The sequence below is a fragment of the Dipodomys merriami genome, unplaced genomic scaffold (genome assembly GCF_024711535.1).
Source record: "Dipodomys merriami isolate MVZ:Mamm:240054 unplaced genomic scaffold, mDipMer1.0.p SCAF_3, whole genome shotgun sequence".
Lineage (NCBI taxonomy): Eukaryota > Metazoa > Chordata > Mammalia > Rodentia > Heteromyidae > Dipodomys > Dipodomys merriami.
Window position 1 is genome coordinate 111,025,992 of NW_027204492.1, and position 17,519 is coordinate 111,043,510.

A 17,519-nucleotide genomic window follows, 5' to 3' on the forward strand; every position below is an offset into this window, starting at 1 on the left:
TGCCCCAGGCTTGCCTAGGGAAACGGAGGATTATTGAATTATTATTGAGCCCAACCAGACTCCAGGGCTGCGCAGATCCCTGAGTTAGACATGGTGCCTGCCTTCTCCATGGCAACAAGGCTAAATATGGACGCGTTTCCATGGAGAGCCATATCACAGCTGCAGCCTTGCTTCCTCCAGGAAGCACACTTGCTGGGTTCCCTTGGCCTCACAGGAGGTGGCTCTGGGTCTTGGGGAAGTGCCTCAGATATTGTGAAAATGCCTCACACTTTGGAGAAGTTTTGGTTTCTAGTAACCATTCCATTTCTCCGGTCTTAGACTCATCTACACCCCCTCCTCTAGGCAGTTGATGTTGGGCTAGGCCACAGGTCAGACAGATGTGATGATTGGGAAAGTGACACTGGAGCCAGCGATCATTTCCTGCAAGTCATCCCACCTTCACCATGCGCTAAGGAGTGGCTTTTCAGGAGGAAGGAAGCTGTCACTGGTCAGAGGGAGCTAGTGTGTAAATGTACCGTTGTTCCACTCGGCAAATGTCCTTTGTGAGAATTACTGCTCCAAGGACTTTTTGAAATGCTTCCTGAGCATTTCCATAATTTAAAAATAATTCCATAATTATGGCTACAAAGAGATATGTGATGTCCCATTCCATATTCATAGAATATTTAAATGTGACAAGGTTTCATTTTTCCTTAAGGGAAAAATAAGTCTTTGCTGCTTATTAGAATGTGAGTGAATGAAATCTTTGCATATCTTAAGGGTCTGACATAACAATGGGCATGGAAATTTGTTTTTGTTGAGGGCTAAACATGTAAGCTGAGTATTAGACAAAACCCATTTGGGGCTGGGAAGTTAGCTCAATGGTAGAGTGCTTGCCTTGCATGCATAAGTCCCTGGGTTCCATTCCTCAGCACCACATAAGCAGAAAAAGCTGGAAGTGGTGCTGTGGCTCAAGTGGTAGAGCACTAGCCTTGAGCTGAAGAGCTGAGGGACAGCACCCAGGCCCAGAGTTCAGGCCCCACGACTGGCAAAAAAATAAAAATAAATAAAACAAAAAACATCCCATTTAACATTTAACAGTGCTTAGCTATTTGGAGACTTCATGACTTCTGGGTTTTTATTAAACCAGGTCTCTCTAAGCACAGCAGAGTATATGGATTGTGTTCGTGTATATTCGGCAATCTCTAGAATGCTTATGTCTACCTAGCAAGCTGGAATGTGCTCCCGGTTTAACTAAGCTATGGAAAGTCTTCGAGGGGGGAGCGCTCTGGTGGTAATTACCGTGTCTTCAGGAAGATTCATGTTGTATGTACTGTGTTGCAGGCCAAGAGTCATCAGAGCTGAGTGATGGATGACCTGCAGTCTCAGAACCTCTCCATGGACATGACCGACTCCCCTCCAACCTTGGCCAATAACAGACTGGAGAATGGCATGGCCCAGCTGATCACCACAGAGGCCTGGAACATCAACTCTACTGATCTGGTAAAGAAGGCCTTGGTGACTGTGCCAGCCCCATCCATCCTCAACCCCCCTGCTGAGTCCCAGAGCGGCATGGCTCTGAAGGTGGCAGCCACTGTGCTGCAGCCCCTGTGCCTCGGGGAGAGCCCAGTGGTGATGCCCATTCACATGCAGGTAGATGGCGGCTCGGCACCAGAGCTTAACCCTAATGCCAATGCCACCTACGTCATGACCACACAGGGCCCCGTGCAGCTGCCTGTGGTGTTGGAGCAGCACGTTTTCCAGCACCTCAACTCCCCACTGGTCCTGCCACAGGAGGCCCCGTGCTCCTCCAGTGCTATCCACAACAACCTCTTCCAGGGGGCTGAGGACCCCGAGGCCCAGCCCCAGCTTCTGGACCTGAGGATCCCCAGCCAGCCACAGGAGCCTACACTGCCATTTGAAACTGTGCTTCAGAATTTATTCCCTTCCCAGGGCTCTCTTGGCCCCCCACCCTGCCAGCCTCCTCCTGGCTATGCCCCAGTGCCCCCACAACCATTCAGCTCCCCCTTGTCTCCCTTGGTCCCACCAGCTACCCTCTTGGTGCCCTACCCTGTGATTGTGCCATTGCCAGTGCCCGTCCCTATTCCCATCCCCATCCCAGTACCCCAGAATTCAGAATCCAAGTTCAGCTCCAGTTTCCCCAAGCCTCCATCTTCCTTCAGCCTGCCTTCATTTAAAGGCACTCAGACCTCTCTGGAAAAGGATGAACTGAAGCCCCTAGACATCCTCCAGCCAAAGGAGTACTACCAGCTCAGCCGCCACACCGTCATCAAGATGGGGAGTGAGAACGAAGCCCTGGATCTTTCCATGAAGTCAGTGCCCTGGCTCAAGACTGGTGAAGCCAGTCCCCCAATCTTCCAAGAGGATACAGCCCTAGACCTGTCACTGGCAGCCCACCGGAAGTCTGAGCCTCCCCCTGAGACATTGTATAACAGCAGGGGGCCCACAAACCCAGGTCACCCTGTGATGGAGAAACTTCCCAGTGGCATGGAAATGCCCTTTGCCCCTGCCATGGCCCGTGAGGCTTCAGCCATGATGGATAGCCACAGCAGCAACAGCAATGCTGTGGAGATGGTCAGCCAGCCCAGCTACCCCAGCAGCGACGTCAAAGCTGAAAATAACACTGAGGTTGTAAGCGAATCCCAGGCAGCCAAGGTCATTGTCTCGGTTGAAGACACCATGCCTACCATCTTCTGTGGCAAGATCAAAGGCCTCTCAGGGGTGTCTACCAAAAACTTCTCCTTCAAAAGAGAAGACTCTGTGCTTCAGGGCTATGACATCAACACACAAGGAGAAGAATCCCTAGGTAACGTGGAGTCCCATAGGAAACCCATCAAAAACCGGGGCATAAAGTTAAAGAAAGTGAACTCCCAGGAAATACATATGCTCCCAATTAAAAAACAACGGCTGGCCACCTTTTTTCCAAGAAAATGAATAATGGTTTTGAAATTTTTTTATGATTATCATATGGGAAAAGGTGCATTGGTTTTTTTAAAGGCATTTAGAACAAAGTATCTTTGTTAATTGTTTGGGGGAGTAAGTGGGAAGCAGAAAGGTGAATTGGCTCTAGAGGCCCTGTAAGCTAGTATTATTTTCTTTTTTTTTTTAATTTTTGACTTTTCACAAATGAGTAAATAAGAGCAACCTATTTTTCAAGCAGATTGCACATTTTTTGCAGCTTTAATGGAATATTGGGTGAATCAGAGGGGGTTAAAAAGCTATTTTCCTTGCCACAAAGTGCTTTGATGATGTAATACCTAATAAAGGGTAGGATGAATATTTCACAATAAATGTTTGTTTGCACTAATTGGTTGCTGTATTCTGTCATTTAAAAAATTTGCGTGCCAGGTGCTGGTGACTGATGCCTATAATTCTAGCTACTCAGGAGGCTGAGATCTCAGGATCACTGTTCAAAGCCAGCCTGGGCAGGAAAGTCCATGAGACTCTTACCTCCAATTAACCACTAGAAAGCCGAAAGTGGCCCTGTGGCTCAAAGTAGTAGAGTGCTCACCTTGAGCTGAAGAGCTGAGGAACAGCACCCGGGCCCAGAGTTCAAGCCCCACAACCGCCAAAAAAAAACATAAAAGTGTGTTCCTTAATGGCATGATTTCTTATAGAGCCGTAAGTTATCTATGTTTAAAGACCCAAGCTCTTCAGGCATACTGAGAGTTATTACCTTAGGAAAGGACAATTAAGAATATGTATGGCCTTGGCGGAGTCACCTCACCTCTAGGCCTTGAGGTTTGTTTAATTTGTAAAACTGCAAAGAAAGAAGATATGGAGGTGAGTTCCAGTTCCTAGAGACCCCTTCTGGTTCACACTGCCCTTGAGTGTGTTGAATTCTCAGAATTCTCTATGTCTTGAAGCAAGTCTCTAAAAGCAAAAGTAACTTAGCCAGGTAATTACAGCACTTGGGAAGCTGAGGTAGGAGAATTTTAAAATCAAGGGCAACCTGGACTACCTCGATAATAATGGTTGCAGATCTTCAAGTCAAAAGTATTGTTGAACCCATTCAGAATAAAAAGAAAGTCTGGGCTGCTGGTAGATTTAGATATATCCTATGTTTTCTCTGCTTTGGTTGGAGCTGTTTAGGGTGGGAATCAGGGAAGGATGAGAAAGTAGTTCTTTGTGAAGTTAGTCCAGTGGGCTTCTAATGTCCTCCCCAGGGTATATGTGGGTGAATAGCAATGTTTGCAGACACTTTGGGTTTTCACACTGAGGGAGCTGGCATGTAGAGGGTAGAGATCAGGGGTTCTGCTAATGCCCGAGACAAACCCCCACCACAAAGAATGAACTGTATTGCTGAGGCTGAGAAGCACTGGTTAAGACATTTCTTGATGGATGGAAGCAATGCAGTTGGAAGGAGAGGGCTGTGTGTGTTGTTTTTCCCCTGACAACATAAAGCCACCTACACAAATGAGAAAGTGTGAGCTGGCGTTTAAAATAGACCTGCGAGGTGGCATATCACACTTGTGTCTGAAACTGTGCTGGTGAGAGACTGATTAGTGCATGCCTGCTTTTAAACTTAAAGCTCTTTCTTTCACTTCTTGCAATTAGTATGTATCCAGCTGTTCCTGCGAACATGAACAGGAGGAAAAGCAGTTTCGAGACTGTTCTTTTATTACCAGCTCTCTGTGTAGTGCGTTCCAGTTTTAGCTGGTCCTGTATCATACAACCGGAGTGGAGTTTCTCTCCCCTGCTCTTTTTCTTTTTGCTGTGTTGTTACAATTTCTTTGTCCAAGTATGGTTTTCTTTTTCAAAATAGAACCAAATAGCCATTTCTCGTCTAAATACTCTCTTTCTATAGTATCAGCTGGACTTCATCTTTTCAGTTTCTACATGGTGCAAGTCTTTTCTTTTTTTTTCCATTTTGTTCCCACTGTGGATTTCTGACTGTGTTTCCCGAATATGGCACATGCATTCTATTTTCAAATGAAATACAAATGTGCCTAGGGACTAGTGTGTTCCATTTGCCTGCTGTCTTTTCTCCCCAGGATTGTGGTAGAATTCACTGCCACACAGCAGTGGACCGCCTTTCTATCCTAGCCAGAAGGGCCCATGTCTTTCACAATGGATTGAAACTACTTCGCTGGATTTGGAGAACAAAGCTTGCAATTTGTCTTTAGAAGCAAAGCTTAAGACTTGAGAGACATACAAGAGGAAAAGAAAGCATGCGTAGCCTGCAATTACCTTATAAACCTCAAGCCACGAATTTCCCTTTGTTGTACTGGAGATGCCCTTCTCTCTTCAAGTGGCAGCCCTGGTTGAAGGAGAAAGACTGGGCTTCGCAGCCAGCATTGGGTATTGAGGCAGTGGGAGCTCCAGATAGCTTCCTGGAACAGGAGGCCTCCTCATCACACCCAGCCACCCCTACATCCGGTCCTTGCCCATTCATTGATGGGAAGTGGTGGCTGTGGGCACTGGTGGTCCTGCTGAGAGACATACCCATCGAGATAGGTGAAGGCTGCCCACAGTATATATTGTGTTGGGGGCAGGACTATGCCATGGAGGCAACCACTCTGTGCTTGCCAGCTTCCCAGCCTTCAGTGGAAACTGGAATCCTATCCACTTGGTTACTTGTGGGCCAGGAGATAAGGAGAAGGCAAAGGTCCCAAAGAGCCCATTGCTGTGACCCGAGTAAGCCTGGGATTTATGATAATTTAGTTGCATTGTCCCTCCCAAGCCAGAGGTTTGCAGTCTTTTACATGGACCTTTAGGAATTGTGGTTCTAGTATGAAGAATATGATCACCAAAGTGCTCAAGAACTGGGTCAGTAGCAAATTGCCAAAGCCCATCATTGTTTGGATTGATTCAGCCAGCTAGGGTCACTATTATGTCTTCATCCCTCAAAACTGTCTCCAGGTAGGCTACTTTTAGGTTTCAGTCACATACGCTTTCCATAGGGCCTTTTTCCCTGGCTTAATTTCATTGAAGAGATCGAATAATTTGCTTCAACCCAATCCAAATATCAGCCTTTTGTTGTTGTTTTTAAAAGGAAGCATGATCAGTTCCTAGGAATGTAGATACTTGTTTAGACTTTGCAACATGACTTTAGCTGGCTTTGGTGCTGAACTGGTATAAAGAAAAATTAGACCAAGTTATAATGATTCATATTCCGGGTTAATAATCCTCTGACAAAGCAAAATCTAGTTGACTTAAAGGAGAAAAAAGAAAAAAAATCAGATAGGATACATTTACTATCTTAACCAAGAAAGTTCTTGCCAATAAGAAGAAAATTCTAGAATTCTAAAGTAAGGACAAATATTTGTTAGCATCCAAAGTCAAAACCATGAAACTTTTAGCATGGAAAAAGTCTGTAATAGTGAAAACTAAGCTAAAAAGAAAGAAGGAAGGGAAAAGGAAGCAAGGAGGAAGGGAGGGAGAGAGCCAATTACTGAGACTATGTCCACATGCTCATTATCTTCATAAACAGCACAATTAATAAAGCAGAGCAGGAAAGGATTTAGATTCCATTTTACAAGGGAGGAAATTGAGGCTCAGAAGAGTTTCTGCTTTCAGTTCTTAAGCATCAACAAGTCAAAAATATGTACTTTGTGATATTCTTAAATATTGGGTCTGAAACCCAATGAAGCCACAGGAATGTAAGTCATTGAGGGGCAAAACCCAGTATGAGTGAGTGACAATTCAGAAGTGTAGATTCTTTCCAAATTATTTGGAAGACCATTCCAGTTAACTGGACTGCCCAGAGCACTTGGCACAATGGTAAAGGGGGTGATTTGGAGCTGAAAGGTGGTGATACCAAGTCTCTTTAAAGCCACACTTAAAAGCTGCTAAGCTGAAAACCTTAACAGCAGGGAAAAAAGTGTTAGAGGTCATTCTGGCAGACTTTACTCCTCATTAAATAAAAAGGCAGTTTTCCACAACAGCTCACTTCCACCAGGTCAAATAGCTCACCTCCCACATCAGTGCCACAAAATAGGGTATATTTGAGGCCCCTGGGGTGCCATCTTATTAAATCAATCATTTCTTTTAATTAACATGAGGTGACTTGATACATGTGAGCCCTTGAAAGAATTAGTTTCAAAAGATTGCAAATAATCCACCTGCAAGTGTTGCTAGCCCAGAGGACTTGTAGGCAAAGTGAGATTCTAGCTATGCCCTGCTAAGGTTATGAACAAATCTCTATTAAGAGAGGTAAGCTGCTAAGCTGTATTGTAGTAACTCAACTTATGGGTTATGTTTCATCCAATTGTACTTTATGGAACTCCCAGATAAAACTGCAGGTTCCTTCTACTGATAAAGATCGTTATGACCACCTGGAAACAGTCTCTCCACTACTAAATAATGTTTTAATTTTAGATGTATTCATCCAGGCAATTAATAAGAAGGCAATGAACTTCTATTACATCAATAGTGCCATTCATCAGTCTGAAATGGTATTGGGACTGTGGTTTTCTTTATGGTCACTTTAAATCAAAAACTTGCTTTTTTTTCTTCAGTGCAGACATTTTCACTAGGTCTATTTCAGGTGATGATAACAATCACAATGAACAGACCAAAGTTTGGGGGAGTAGGAACAATGTTATTTATCTCCTGGTTGCTGAATCTGGGCACTACTGACATTTGATGTTGGATGATTCTCTATTGTGGGGTGCTGTCTTATTCATTGCCAGTTATTTAGCAGTATCCTTAGCTTCTTCCCATAAGATGACAAAAATGTATCCAGACATTGCCCTTGTCCTTCGGGATGGGAGTGAAGTCACCCCAATCCAGAACCACTGCCTTAAGACCAGACACCTGGCTTATGGTAGAATAAATCCTGCCCTATAGTAGAAAAAAATCCTTCTTCAATGAATATGGTAAACCAATCAGAAGGAGGTATTTTCACCTGTGCTTTCTGCCCCATTCATATATTCAGAATTGTTACTACAAGGCTTCACTGATTAGGAAACTAGTATTCGGTGCCAGTGTTCCTCAATCATCTTGTCTAAGAAGCTAAAAGATGAGGTCCAGTGAGGATGACCCCACCTCACAGAAAGACCATGCACTCTACCAGCCCTGAAGTGATGCCTATTATTTTGCAAACACATTGCAACTGGAAGGACCCATTACTCAAAACTGACTGTTCATCCATCTGATTTTCAAGGAAGTATAATCCAGAGATTTGCAAGCATCGCCAGGGAGCATATGCTTTTCCCTCATGTTTTACTTAAGTCCATTGATCCTAATGTTCTGTCTTTCATGGAAACAAAAGCTAACGCTCCTCTTTGAGAAGTTCTCAATTCAAGCACCAGATCTTTCTGCAGCTTCCTTCTTGTAAACTTAGAAGTCCCAGCTCTTCTCACCCTTATGGGATTTCTACTTTCTTATCCTTTTGTATTTTTATCTTGGTTACTCTTTCCTCAATTTAGTCATGTACTTTTTAAGAGTCAAGAACTCCAGGTAGGTGAAAGAAAATGATCTTAAGTTAATTATGACAATCGTGTGCAACTCTGAATCTACTTTCAAAAACATTGATTTGTATACTTTGAAATGGATGAATTGTATGGTATATGAATTTTATCTCAATAAAATTACCTTTTAAAAAAATAACAAAATAAGCCCAGATAGAAATCAGATAGAAACCAATTATGAATTCCAACAAAACTTCCTAGAATTGAACAGTTCATTTCTACCTTTGATCAGTGATAGCTGTGTTAATGTACCCCCCCTTCCCTGGGGCATCTTTGATTGGTTTTATGCTTATTAATTAATATAACACCACCTAACTTTTCATTGAGTCCCACCTCTTTGACATTTCCAGGTTTGTGACTTTACTGTCAGAATATTGCCAGGCCCATTATTCCCCATGCCTGCCAAGGCCTATAGCTTTTTTCTATTGGAATTGAAATTACACGTGGCCACAGGCCTCCTAATTAACAGAAAAAACAATCTCACAAAGAAGTCTTTGTTATTAAAAAAAGAAATAACAGTCACTGTGACCTGGGGTGTCATCTGTCCTTCTCTTTGCCTGCGCACATGGTAGAGACGAACAGATGCACACACTATGGTGACATTGTGGTTGCTTCCATAGTGCAGCTTCAGGCATCTCCTCCATCAGGGCTCTGAAGGCAATGTGCCTTCCACCATTTTGTTTTCTATCACATCCAGGGGTATAAGGAACATTAGGGCATATATGGTCTCGAATTAGGAGACCAGGTTCCCAATCTTCATTTCCTCCCCTTATATGGGAAGCATGGAACCCAGCATAATAAGGAAACCCCTTCGCATTGCCCCCACAAAACAGAGACTTAGCCTGCCAGTCATGGGACATCAGTCTTGAAGCTGAAAGGTACTCATGAATTCAGGGTTCGGGGTGGTAATGGTGGTGGGGTGTGAGGTCCCCAATATGGAGTTAGCAGGTTTTTGTTAGCAATTGATTTTTTTAATATAGCTTTATGATTTCAAGTACTGATGAAAGCCAGGGAACAAGGTCTTTCCTGGCAGAAGTCCCTGGGGAAATCATGTTAGCACATGGTTAACATTATTTGGCAAGGGAGTATCAACTATTCACCAGTGAATGGGTGCTCCCGAGGTACTTGAGAGGGGCTGAGAGCAGTCTATTTCCTTTGTGTGGCTAGGGAATGCAACTCAGCAGGCAATGGAAGAACCAGATAATGGAGGGCTAATTCTTTAAGCTCCCTAACCTTTTATTGCAACTGTTTTCAATGAGAATCTTTTCAAACACGCATTAACCATCTTGGCATAGGAACCCTTTCCTTGACTTCTCATTGTTAGCGGCACTGGCAAGTGGCCTAGCTGGGATGACAGGATGCCCTTCAGGCTGTCCAGGAAAGCGGGGGTTCGAACTGGGTGGGGGGTGGTGGTGGCTATTTGTCTCTAGCCAGGATTGGCTTGTCTGACTCCTCCAGTGTCCACTCCCTGCTAGTGCCTCTCTCTTTCTCTCTCCTTTTCTGTTTTGTTCTTGTATTTGCCATGTATGTGATCTGTTTTTGTTTGCAAAATCTCCTCCAACCCTGTCCCTTCTCTGCTTTCATGACAGCAGAGTTTGCCTTGAAAGCCCCCATTAGCCAGCCCACTGGCTCTCATCTAGCAACTAGCCCACAACCTTAAGTAAGTCCTGGTTTCCCTGGCCAAGTGCCTTCTCTCCACCTCTGCCAGACCCAGACCGGTGCTGCCCTGGGGGAGGTCTGTCCAGCTCCTTCTTTCCCCATGCTTTTATATGTGAACAGGGACATGGTAAAGGAAGGCTTCTCCTATTTTGTTGGTTGTACTAGCCTCTGTCTCTGGGGTGGGAAGTTCACTGACATCAGGCATATGGAGTAGGACAGCAAGTGTTCTTGACTTTTGCTCTGCAGCATATGGTAGCTGGTCAAGCCTCAAGATTTGCTTATGGAATTGTAACCCATAGTGCCTTCTGTACTTTTTCATGTATCACTTGGTTCTATTGGCTCCTGCCCCAGGCTCCAACACTAATAGGTCTGTTCTGGACCTGAGCAATGGTAACTTATACAAGTACCAGATGAAAGAGAAGCTATATTGGGGGCATTTCATGTATAGCCTACCTATTCTATTTGCTTCTACTTGTTGAGACTCTAAAGGCTAAAACTTAGCTGAGTCCATTTGAGCAACACAAATTCCACATTGTTGAAGTTCCAATCAGTGTCTCACTAAAACCTACCTTCCACTTCTCAATATTCTTTTTGCCACCCCCACCCCACCCTGAGATGCTGCTGCTGCTCTTCTACCTCTCTTCCTTCTCTTCTTTGTCTCTTTATCATGGGCTCTGTTGTCCCAGGCCTGCAGCCCTTCTCATACTGCCCACATGCTCCTCTGGTGACCTCACATATCATTTATCATGCTCATTTCCAACACCTTTATCATGCTCATTCCTTTCTGTCCTCAGTCATGTCCCACTCCTGTTCCAACCTGCCATCTTCACAGGGTGGAACTCATATACTCACCAACCCCAAACCAAATCCAGCCTCTCCTATCCTCACCCCTTCCCCAGATCCAACTCTACTTTCTAGTGTTCTAACTGCTAACCAATTCCTGTCACCCAACTGGAAAAAGTGAGTGTGTTCTCCAGGCCTTCTTGCCCACCTTCACCATCCATGCACCATCTGACTGTCTTTATTACCTCAGTCTTCCTCAAATTCATCATCCCTTTCCTCAACACTTACTATTCTTGACCTAGCCCACCTCATCTTTCACCTAGAACCTTAAAATGGCTTCAGAACTGGGCACAGGCAATGGCTCTATTCTTAGCTCTCCATGCTGGCACCATAATGGTTTTAGTAATTAACAAGTTGTGGTACTGGCTATCTCATACACTGTGACCTCAATATGAGCAGGTCTTCTAAGATTAGGCCCCAGGATACAACTCTCCTCTTCCTTCAGGGGTATGCTTCAGGAATCCAGAAGAGTTGGCACTGCCCAGCCCTTGTTTCTTTTTTTAATATATATTTTTATTGTAAAAATACTGTACTGTGCTTACATGAGTAAGGTAATGAGTACATTTCCTATTGAGTGTTGTTAGCGGCTCCTTTGTTTTTCCCCTACCATCCCATCCCTCCCCACCTCTCCAACTCACTCCTCCCTTCCCATCCCCAAAGTTGTAGAGGTCATTTTCAACATAGTGTCTTGTACATCTCATTGCTACAAGGGGTCAATCTTGTATCCTTATTTCAGCATTTTGTTATTTCCCTTCCCCTTCCCAAATAAGAAAAATGTATATACAAGATGCAGGGTACTGGAATCAAATACAATGACAACAGGAGTTATACCATGGGGGAAGAACATACAAAAGAAACAAAAAAAATTACATAGTACATTACAAATACATTAAAAACAACAGCAAGAAAGATAAAACCACTATGTCCCTATCTTGGGGTTCATTTCACTTAGCAAGATCTTATCTGGTCATATGTACATAGCTTTTGCCCTTTTCTGCTTGTCCTAGACATATGCTAGTTATTGCAAATTAGGGAAACCATGGGACCTATGTTTCTTTGGGCCTGCCCAGCCCTTGTTTCTATGTACTATCCTTAAGTGTCCATCTTCTTAACACTCCTTTTGCACCCCCTTTAGCCTGGCTAACCCTTCACAGTCTAGTTCAGAACAACTCTGCCACCAGAAAGCTTCCCATGACTTCTCCAGCATAAGCTAAGAGCCATCCTGCACACCCACCTCTTTCCATGGGAAGGATGGCTTTTCCATCCCACTATGCCATGAATTCCTCTAGGGCCAAGGCCATGCTAATCATTTAGGGGGACCCTCTATGACTGCATGTGGATTGAACTGAAGCTCATGGGAAAAGTAAAAGTATGCCCTTCATAGGCCAAGCAATGTAGCACATGGAAACCCAGATATACAAAGAATAAATACCTGGAATCCATAATACATGTTGCACAAAAGAAGCACTGCTTGGTTCTTTTAGATCAAATGGTTCACTCTGCTTTCAAAACAAAGTATGTTATGCAAAAGTGGTATCTGCATGTTCATAGATATATGCCCAGACCATAAAACAAGCAATAGTCAAAAATCTCATTGCCAACATGCAAAGAAATTGTCTGAACCTTTGCCTCCCCAGGGTTTGTGGATTTAAAAAAAAAAATTACATGCGTGGACTACTGAGCCAGTATGTACATTATAAAATATGTGCAAAAATCAAGCTTTTCAAGGAATGAAACCAATATAAATGGGTTCAATATTTTCTTTCTACACCCCATTTCATCATTTTATGTATCTCACTGAATTATAATGAAATGAGAATATTCTAAATCTTTCACCTGGCTGAATGAACCTTCAAATCTTTCTATAAATCCAGGCGTGTCTCTGTTGTGAAATATGGGAAACACCTAAGCACAAAATGTTTCTGTATCCAAACTAGAAGCCATTCGTGTCACTGCACCTAAACAAGGAGGTAGCTAGAGACTCTGAGTAGCAGTTAGGGGGACTGACTTTATAGCCATGGGATCTGGATTCAATTACTATCTCTGCCCCTTCCTCCCTATGTGACTTTGCGCCAGTCATGTAACATCTCAGCCTCCATCCCTCCCCTCATCTGTAATGGAAAATAAAAAGTCTTTGTGTACATGAGTTAGTGTATTTGAAGACTAAGAAAGCGCACAGAAAGTATGCAACATATTTGTTCACATTACACTTTGTTTATAGGTAGAAAAAGTGGGAAGGACAAGGAATGGTCATCAGAATTCACTATTTTTTAAAAGCCTTTCATTCTAGCTAGCATATCTTTAGATTCCACAAAGGTGGGCTTCTAACCAGGCACTTTCATGCTTTCTCTCAGACCACTGACTAATAATTGAACCAGCATAAATGTCATTTTATTTCCTTGCCTTTTGGCCTGAGGGAGAGGTTGATCATTGGGCTGCCAAGCAATACAATGGACTCGTTGGAAAAGGAGGAAAAGAAACATGGGCTGGGAGAATGAAGCCCAGAACCAAGGCTGGCTGTGGAATGCCAGTGGCACATGGTCATAAATCCCCATCTGCCTTAGATTCTGCAGCTGATGGAGATAGACTGACTAGGTAAGTCAGTCCCAGGGCCTATATGTAGGAGGTACTTTGAGCACCTTGTTTTCAGTAGATAGGCCCCCCAAATGGATGAGTCTTTCATCCCCCCAGGGCAGTGACAGGGCCCATTTCAGTGCCCCTAAGTGCAGCACTATAGGGACTTTGAGAGGTTGTGCAGACACAGAAGCCTGCAGCCTAATGATCACAGGGGCTTGGGGGCTAATTCAAAAGTATACTGGAACTGACCCCTCCTCCCTTTTTGTCCATCATGAGGCTTGAACTCAGGGCCTGGATGTTGTCTCTGAGCTTCTGTGCTCGAGGCTAGCACTCTACCACATTGAGCCACAGATGTACTTTGTTTCCTAGTGTTTAATTGGAGGTAAGAGTCTCCCGGACTTTCCTGCCTCGGCTGGCTTCAAACTGTGATGCTCAGATCTCAGCCTCCTGAGAAGCTAGGATAACAGGTGGGAGCCACCAGTGCCCCACCCCTCTGCCCCTTTTACCAAATCCTTCTTAAGAATCTGATGTCTTAGAGTGGGTAAACTCTTATTTGTAATAGAAATCTAAAATTCACCTCACAAGACACAGCAGCAGTTTTTGTGAATGAGCGATCTTTCAAGGATGTGCTTTATGTAACCGTACTCTGGATTATAGATGGGTGACCACAGGGGAACACGTGTTCTGTATAAACTGGGGAGCTTGAAATAACTAACTACAGAAAACGGTTTCTGGGATAAATGTAGAAAGGGAATCCTTTGCTCACAGAATTTAGGCGTGTTGACGTCTCCACCACTGGAAGAGGATCCTTTGTAGTCAAACAATTTTGAAAAACTCAAAAGAGCCATTACTTCCTGGCCCACCTGCTGAAGAGAAACCAGCCTCTTCCACTTTGTCTGCGTTGGGAGACAGCACCCCCTGCTGTGCGAACTCTGCAACGACTACAGGGAATTTCCTTCTCTGAAGGAAGCTAGTCAGTGTTTGAGAAACGAGGACACGGATCCGGATTGATATTCGGAAGGTTTAGAAAGTAGCCCCTCACCCTTGATTCCCAGGAGGTCTGGCGGTTGCAGCCTAGCCCAGGAGAGAGGAGCCCCGCTCTGAAGCTGCCTCCAGGGCTGAAACCAAAGCCAAGAGGGCAACGCTCAGACCTCAGCGTTTCTTGGGGCGAGGAAACGTGGCCCTAAAGGTGGGCGTGGGCCTTGGAATCCGCAGCGGGAAGGAAGGGCCTGCAATACCCGAGGGAGCTGGAAGGAGGCAGGCAGCAGCTGGGAGCACCAGCCCGCCAGAGGGGAGGAGGCAAAGGGGGGTCCCGAGTCACCGCTGGTCTTGGTCGCTCCTCCACCCGGGCCGCACCCGTCACCCCAAGGGAACTCTCAAGATCCTCGGGGGTTCCAGCCCAGGACAGACTCCCGCGAACCAGGCCGGCGCTGGGGGCGCGGGAGCTGCAGAACTTCAGGTGACCCTCGCGGGCCTCCAGGCCTATCCCTACTGTGCACTGCTGCCCGCAGTCCCGTCCCCAGATCGTGACATTCCACTCCCCAGACAACCCCACCGTTCCTAGCACCTCCCTGGGGTTCAGGGGAGACAGCGGGACGAAGCAGGCTGAACCCCCCGTGCCAGCGAAGGATGAGGGTGAAGTGACTTTTGAAAGTCACTGCAGCATGGCGACCCACGGGACACTCGGGGCCCTGCGCACGGTGCGCGCATCGCTTCTGTTCTACGCCATCACAAATGCTGCTGGCCACCGTATAACGCACCAAGGGCGTGACCACCTGGGGCGTGCACCCTGGACACAGCTCGGCTACGCATGGCGGGGCGGCACGTGGGGCCTGGCCTGAGCCCTAGTGAGTCTGACAAAGCCTCGGATGCTTGCTGCATTGCAGCAAAACCCGGGTCCGCAGTGGGGATTTGGACATTAGGGACTCAGGAAGAGCTTCTTGGGGACTGGGGAGGGGCGGGGCAACCCACCGGGAGCAACTTCCATATACACGTTTTGTTTTGTTTTTCCTCTAAAGGAAACACGCCATGAGGCTATGAAGCTGTCTATATCCCAGTGGCTACGAGAGTGGATTCCATTGGTTTGTTACTGGGGGGAGAAGAAAGGAAGGGGGAGAGAAAGCGAGAGGAGAAAGATTAGATATCTATGCTGTGCTGTCTACTTAAGTTTTCAAGGGGATGCCAAGGAATGTCCCACTTTCCCGGGATCTCAGGTCTGAAAATCTGAGAACTGTCATGCAGCTGGGCACCCGTGGCTCAAGCCTGCAATCCTAGCTTCTCAGGAGGATGAGATCTGAGGCTCACCGTCTGAAGCCAGCCTAGGCAAGAAAGTTCAAGACTCCTATCTCCAATTAACATCTAAAAAGGCAAAAGTGGAGCTGTGGCTTAAATAATAAAGCACTAGCCATAAGCAAAAACAAACAAACAAACAAACAAAAAACCTCAGGACTAGCACACAAAAAAAGTAAAGACAAAGGCTAACATGATCTTTCTTCTGGAGAAATAAAGATGTCAAGCCGGGCTCCAGTGGCTCACACCTGTCATCCTAGCTACTCAGGAGGCTGAGATATGAGGATTACAGTTCAAAGCCAGCCAAGGCAGGAAAATCTGTAAGACTCTAATCTAAAATAAACCACCAGAAAACCGGAAGTGGTGCTGTAGCTCACCCAGTAGAGCACTTGCCTTGAGCTGAAGAGCTCAGAGACAGCGTCCAGGCCCAGAGTTCAGCACCAAGGTATTCCTAGAGGAGTTTATTTCTAAAGTGTCTATTTGGCTGCAAGGCCTAGGAAGGGGCAAGAGGGAAGTGCAATCAGAGGAATCATGAGAGGTGGGATGCCGGAGGCCTGGTGACCTCAGGACTGCAGGGGAGTGGTCAACAGGAGCTTCCACTGGCAGCCACTATTCTGGGAAACTGGACAGATGAGTAGGTCAGGGTGCTGGTAATGAACAAGCAGGAACTGCTGGTTTTGAAAGAATGCAATAGCAAAGACAACAGGAGAGGACTCGGTTGTAGGAGATGCCTGAGCACCAAGAGGTACAGACATCCATCAACAGTTGAATACACAGGCCTGGAACTCGAGGAGAAAGTTCAGAAGAGTACCGTGGCAAAAAAAAAAAAATATTACACGTGGTGAGTGTTGATTTACTAGTCACTCGGAAGACTAACTCTGAGTCCTAGACTATAGGCAACACTGTTTTCTGTAACTCACACTATCCTTTGTGATTTGGTGGGTATTCAGTCCTGTGAAGTTGTATGGATTCTTAAAAAGTGTGCTTTTCGGTGAAGGGTCCTATTATGTATGCCAGTCTGATCTGGTACACAGTATTTAACCTAGGTTAGCCTTGAACTCTTGATTCTCCCACCTCAGCGTCCTGAGTGCTGGTATTACTAGATTACTACCATACCTTTTGTTGAATCTAAGGTGTATTTCTCAATTATATCAATATGTCATTTTTTTTCCGAGCCTTTTTTCCAAGTTGTTTATATCTCATATTTCTACTAAAACACCCATGTGGTCTTTCTGGGTTTATTTTCTACTTTTTGATTCTATGTAATTGATCATCCACAAGTTTATACCTGTATTTGAACCTCCTCTAACCATATAACTAGTCCTGATATGCTGCCTGCTCTTGCCTGTAATTCTTTGTCTGGGTATTGACCTACTTTTGGCTTGCTTGCTGATCAGTTTTCATTGAGCTTTTTTAATGTCTAAGACATATGACAAAGTAGGTAAAAGCATATAATTGCTTTTAAAATCCAAACTCTGAATCTTCTCTATGTGGGCATTTAACCTACTTATATATAGATGTATTTGTGCTTTTTCCCTTATGTTTTCACAGTTGTCACCTGCTAAATGGCCATGCTTTGTTTCCTTTTGATTTTCCTCAGTGGTTTGGCTATAATGGAGTTGGTGTTTTTGTAACTGAACCATTATTATAAAAGCAATATATTGTAGAGAAATCAAAAAGCAAAGATAAACAAAATGAGGTGAAAGATGGGGGCCAGAAAATTAAGGCTACTTAGCT

At 44.9% G+C, this 17,519-nt stretch overlaps 1 protein-coding gene across 3 annotated transcripts in view; it reads left to right on the forward strand.

Moving 5' to 3' along the window:
• The window catches only part of Rai2 (retinoic acid induced 2), a 63,100-nt gene extending 59,793 nt beyond the window's left edge, over nt 1–3,307 (forward strand). For 2 of the 3 annotated variants that reach the window (XM_070040794.1, XM_070040793.1), the window contains exon 2: nt 1,324–3,307. In XM_070040794.1, the coding sequence (XP_069896895.1) occupies nt 1,348–2,934 (1,587 nt within the window). In that variant the 5' untranslated portion in view covers nt 1,324–1,347 and the 3' untranslated portion in view covers nt 2,935–3,307. The remainder of the gene's footprint in view (nt 1–1,323) is intronic. The other variant, XM_070040795.1, reaches the window with a different exon arrangement.
• The last annotated feature ends 14,212 nt before the right edge of the window (nt 3,308–17,519 follow it).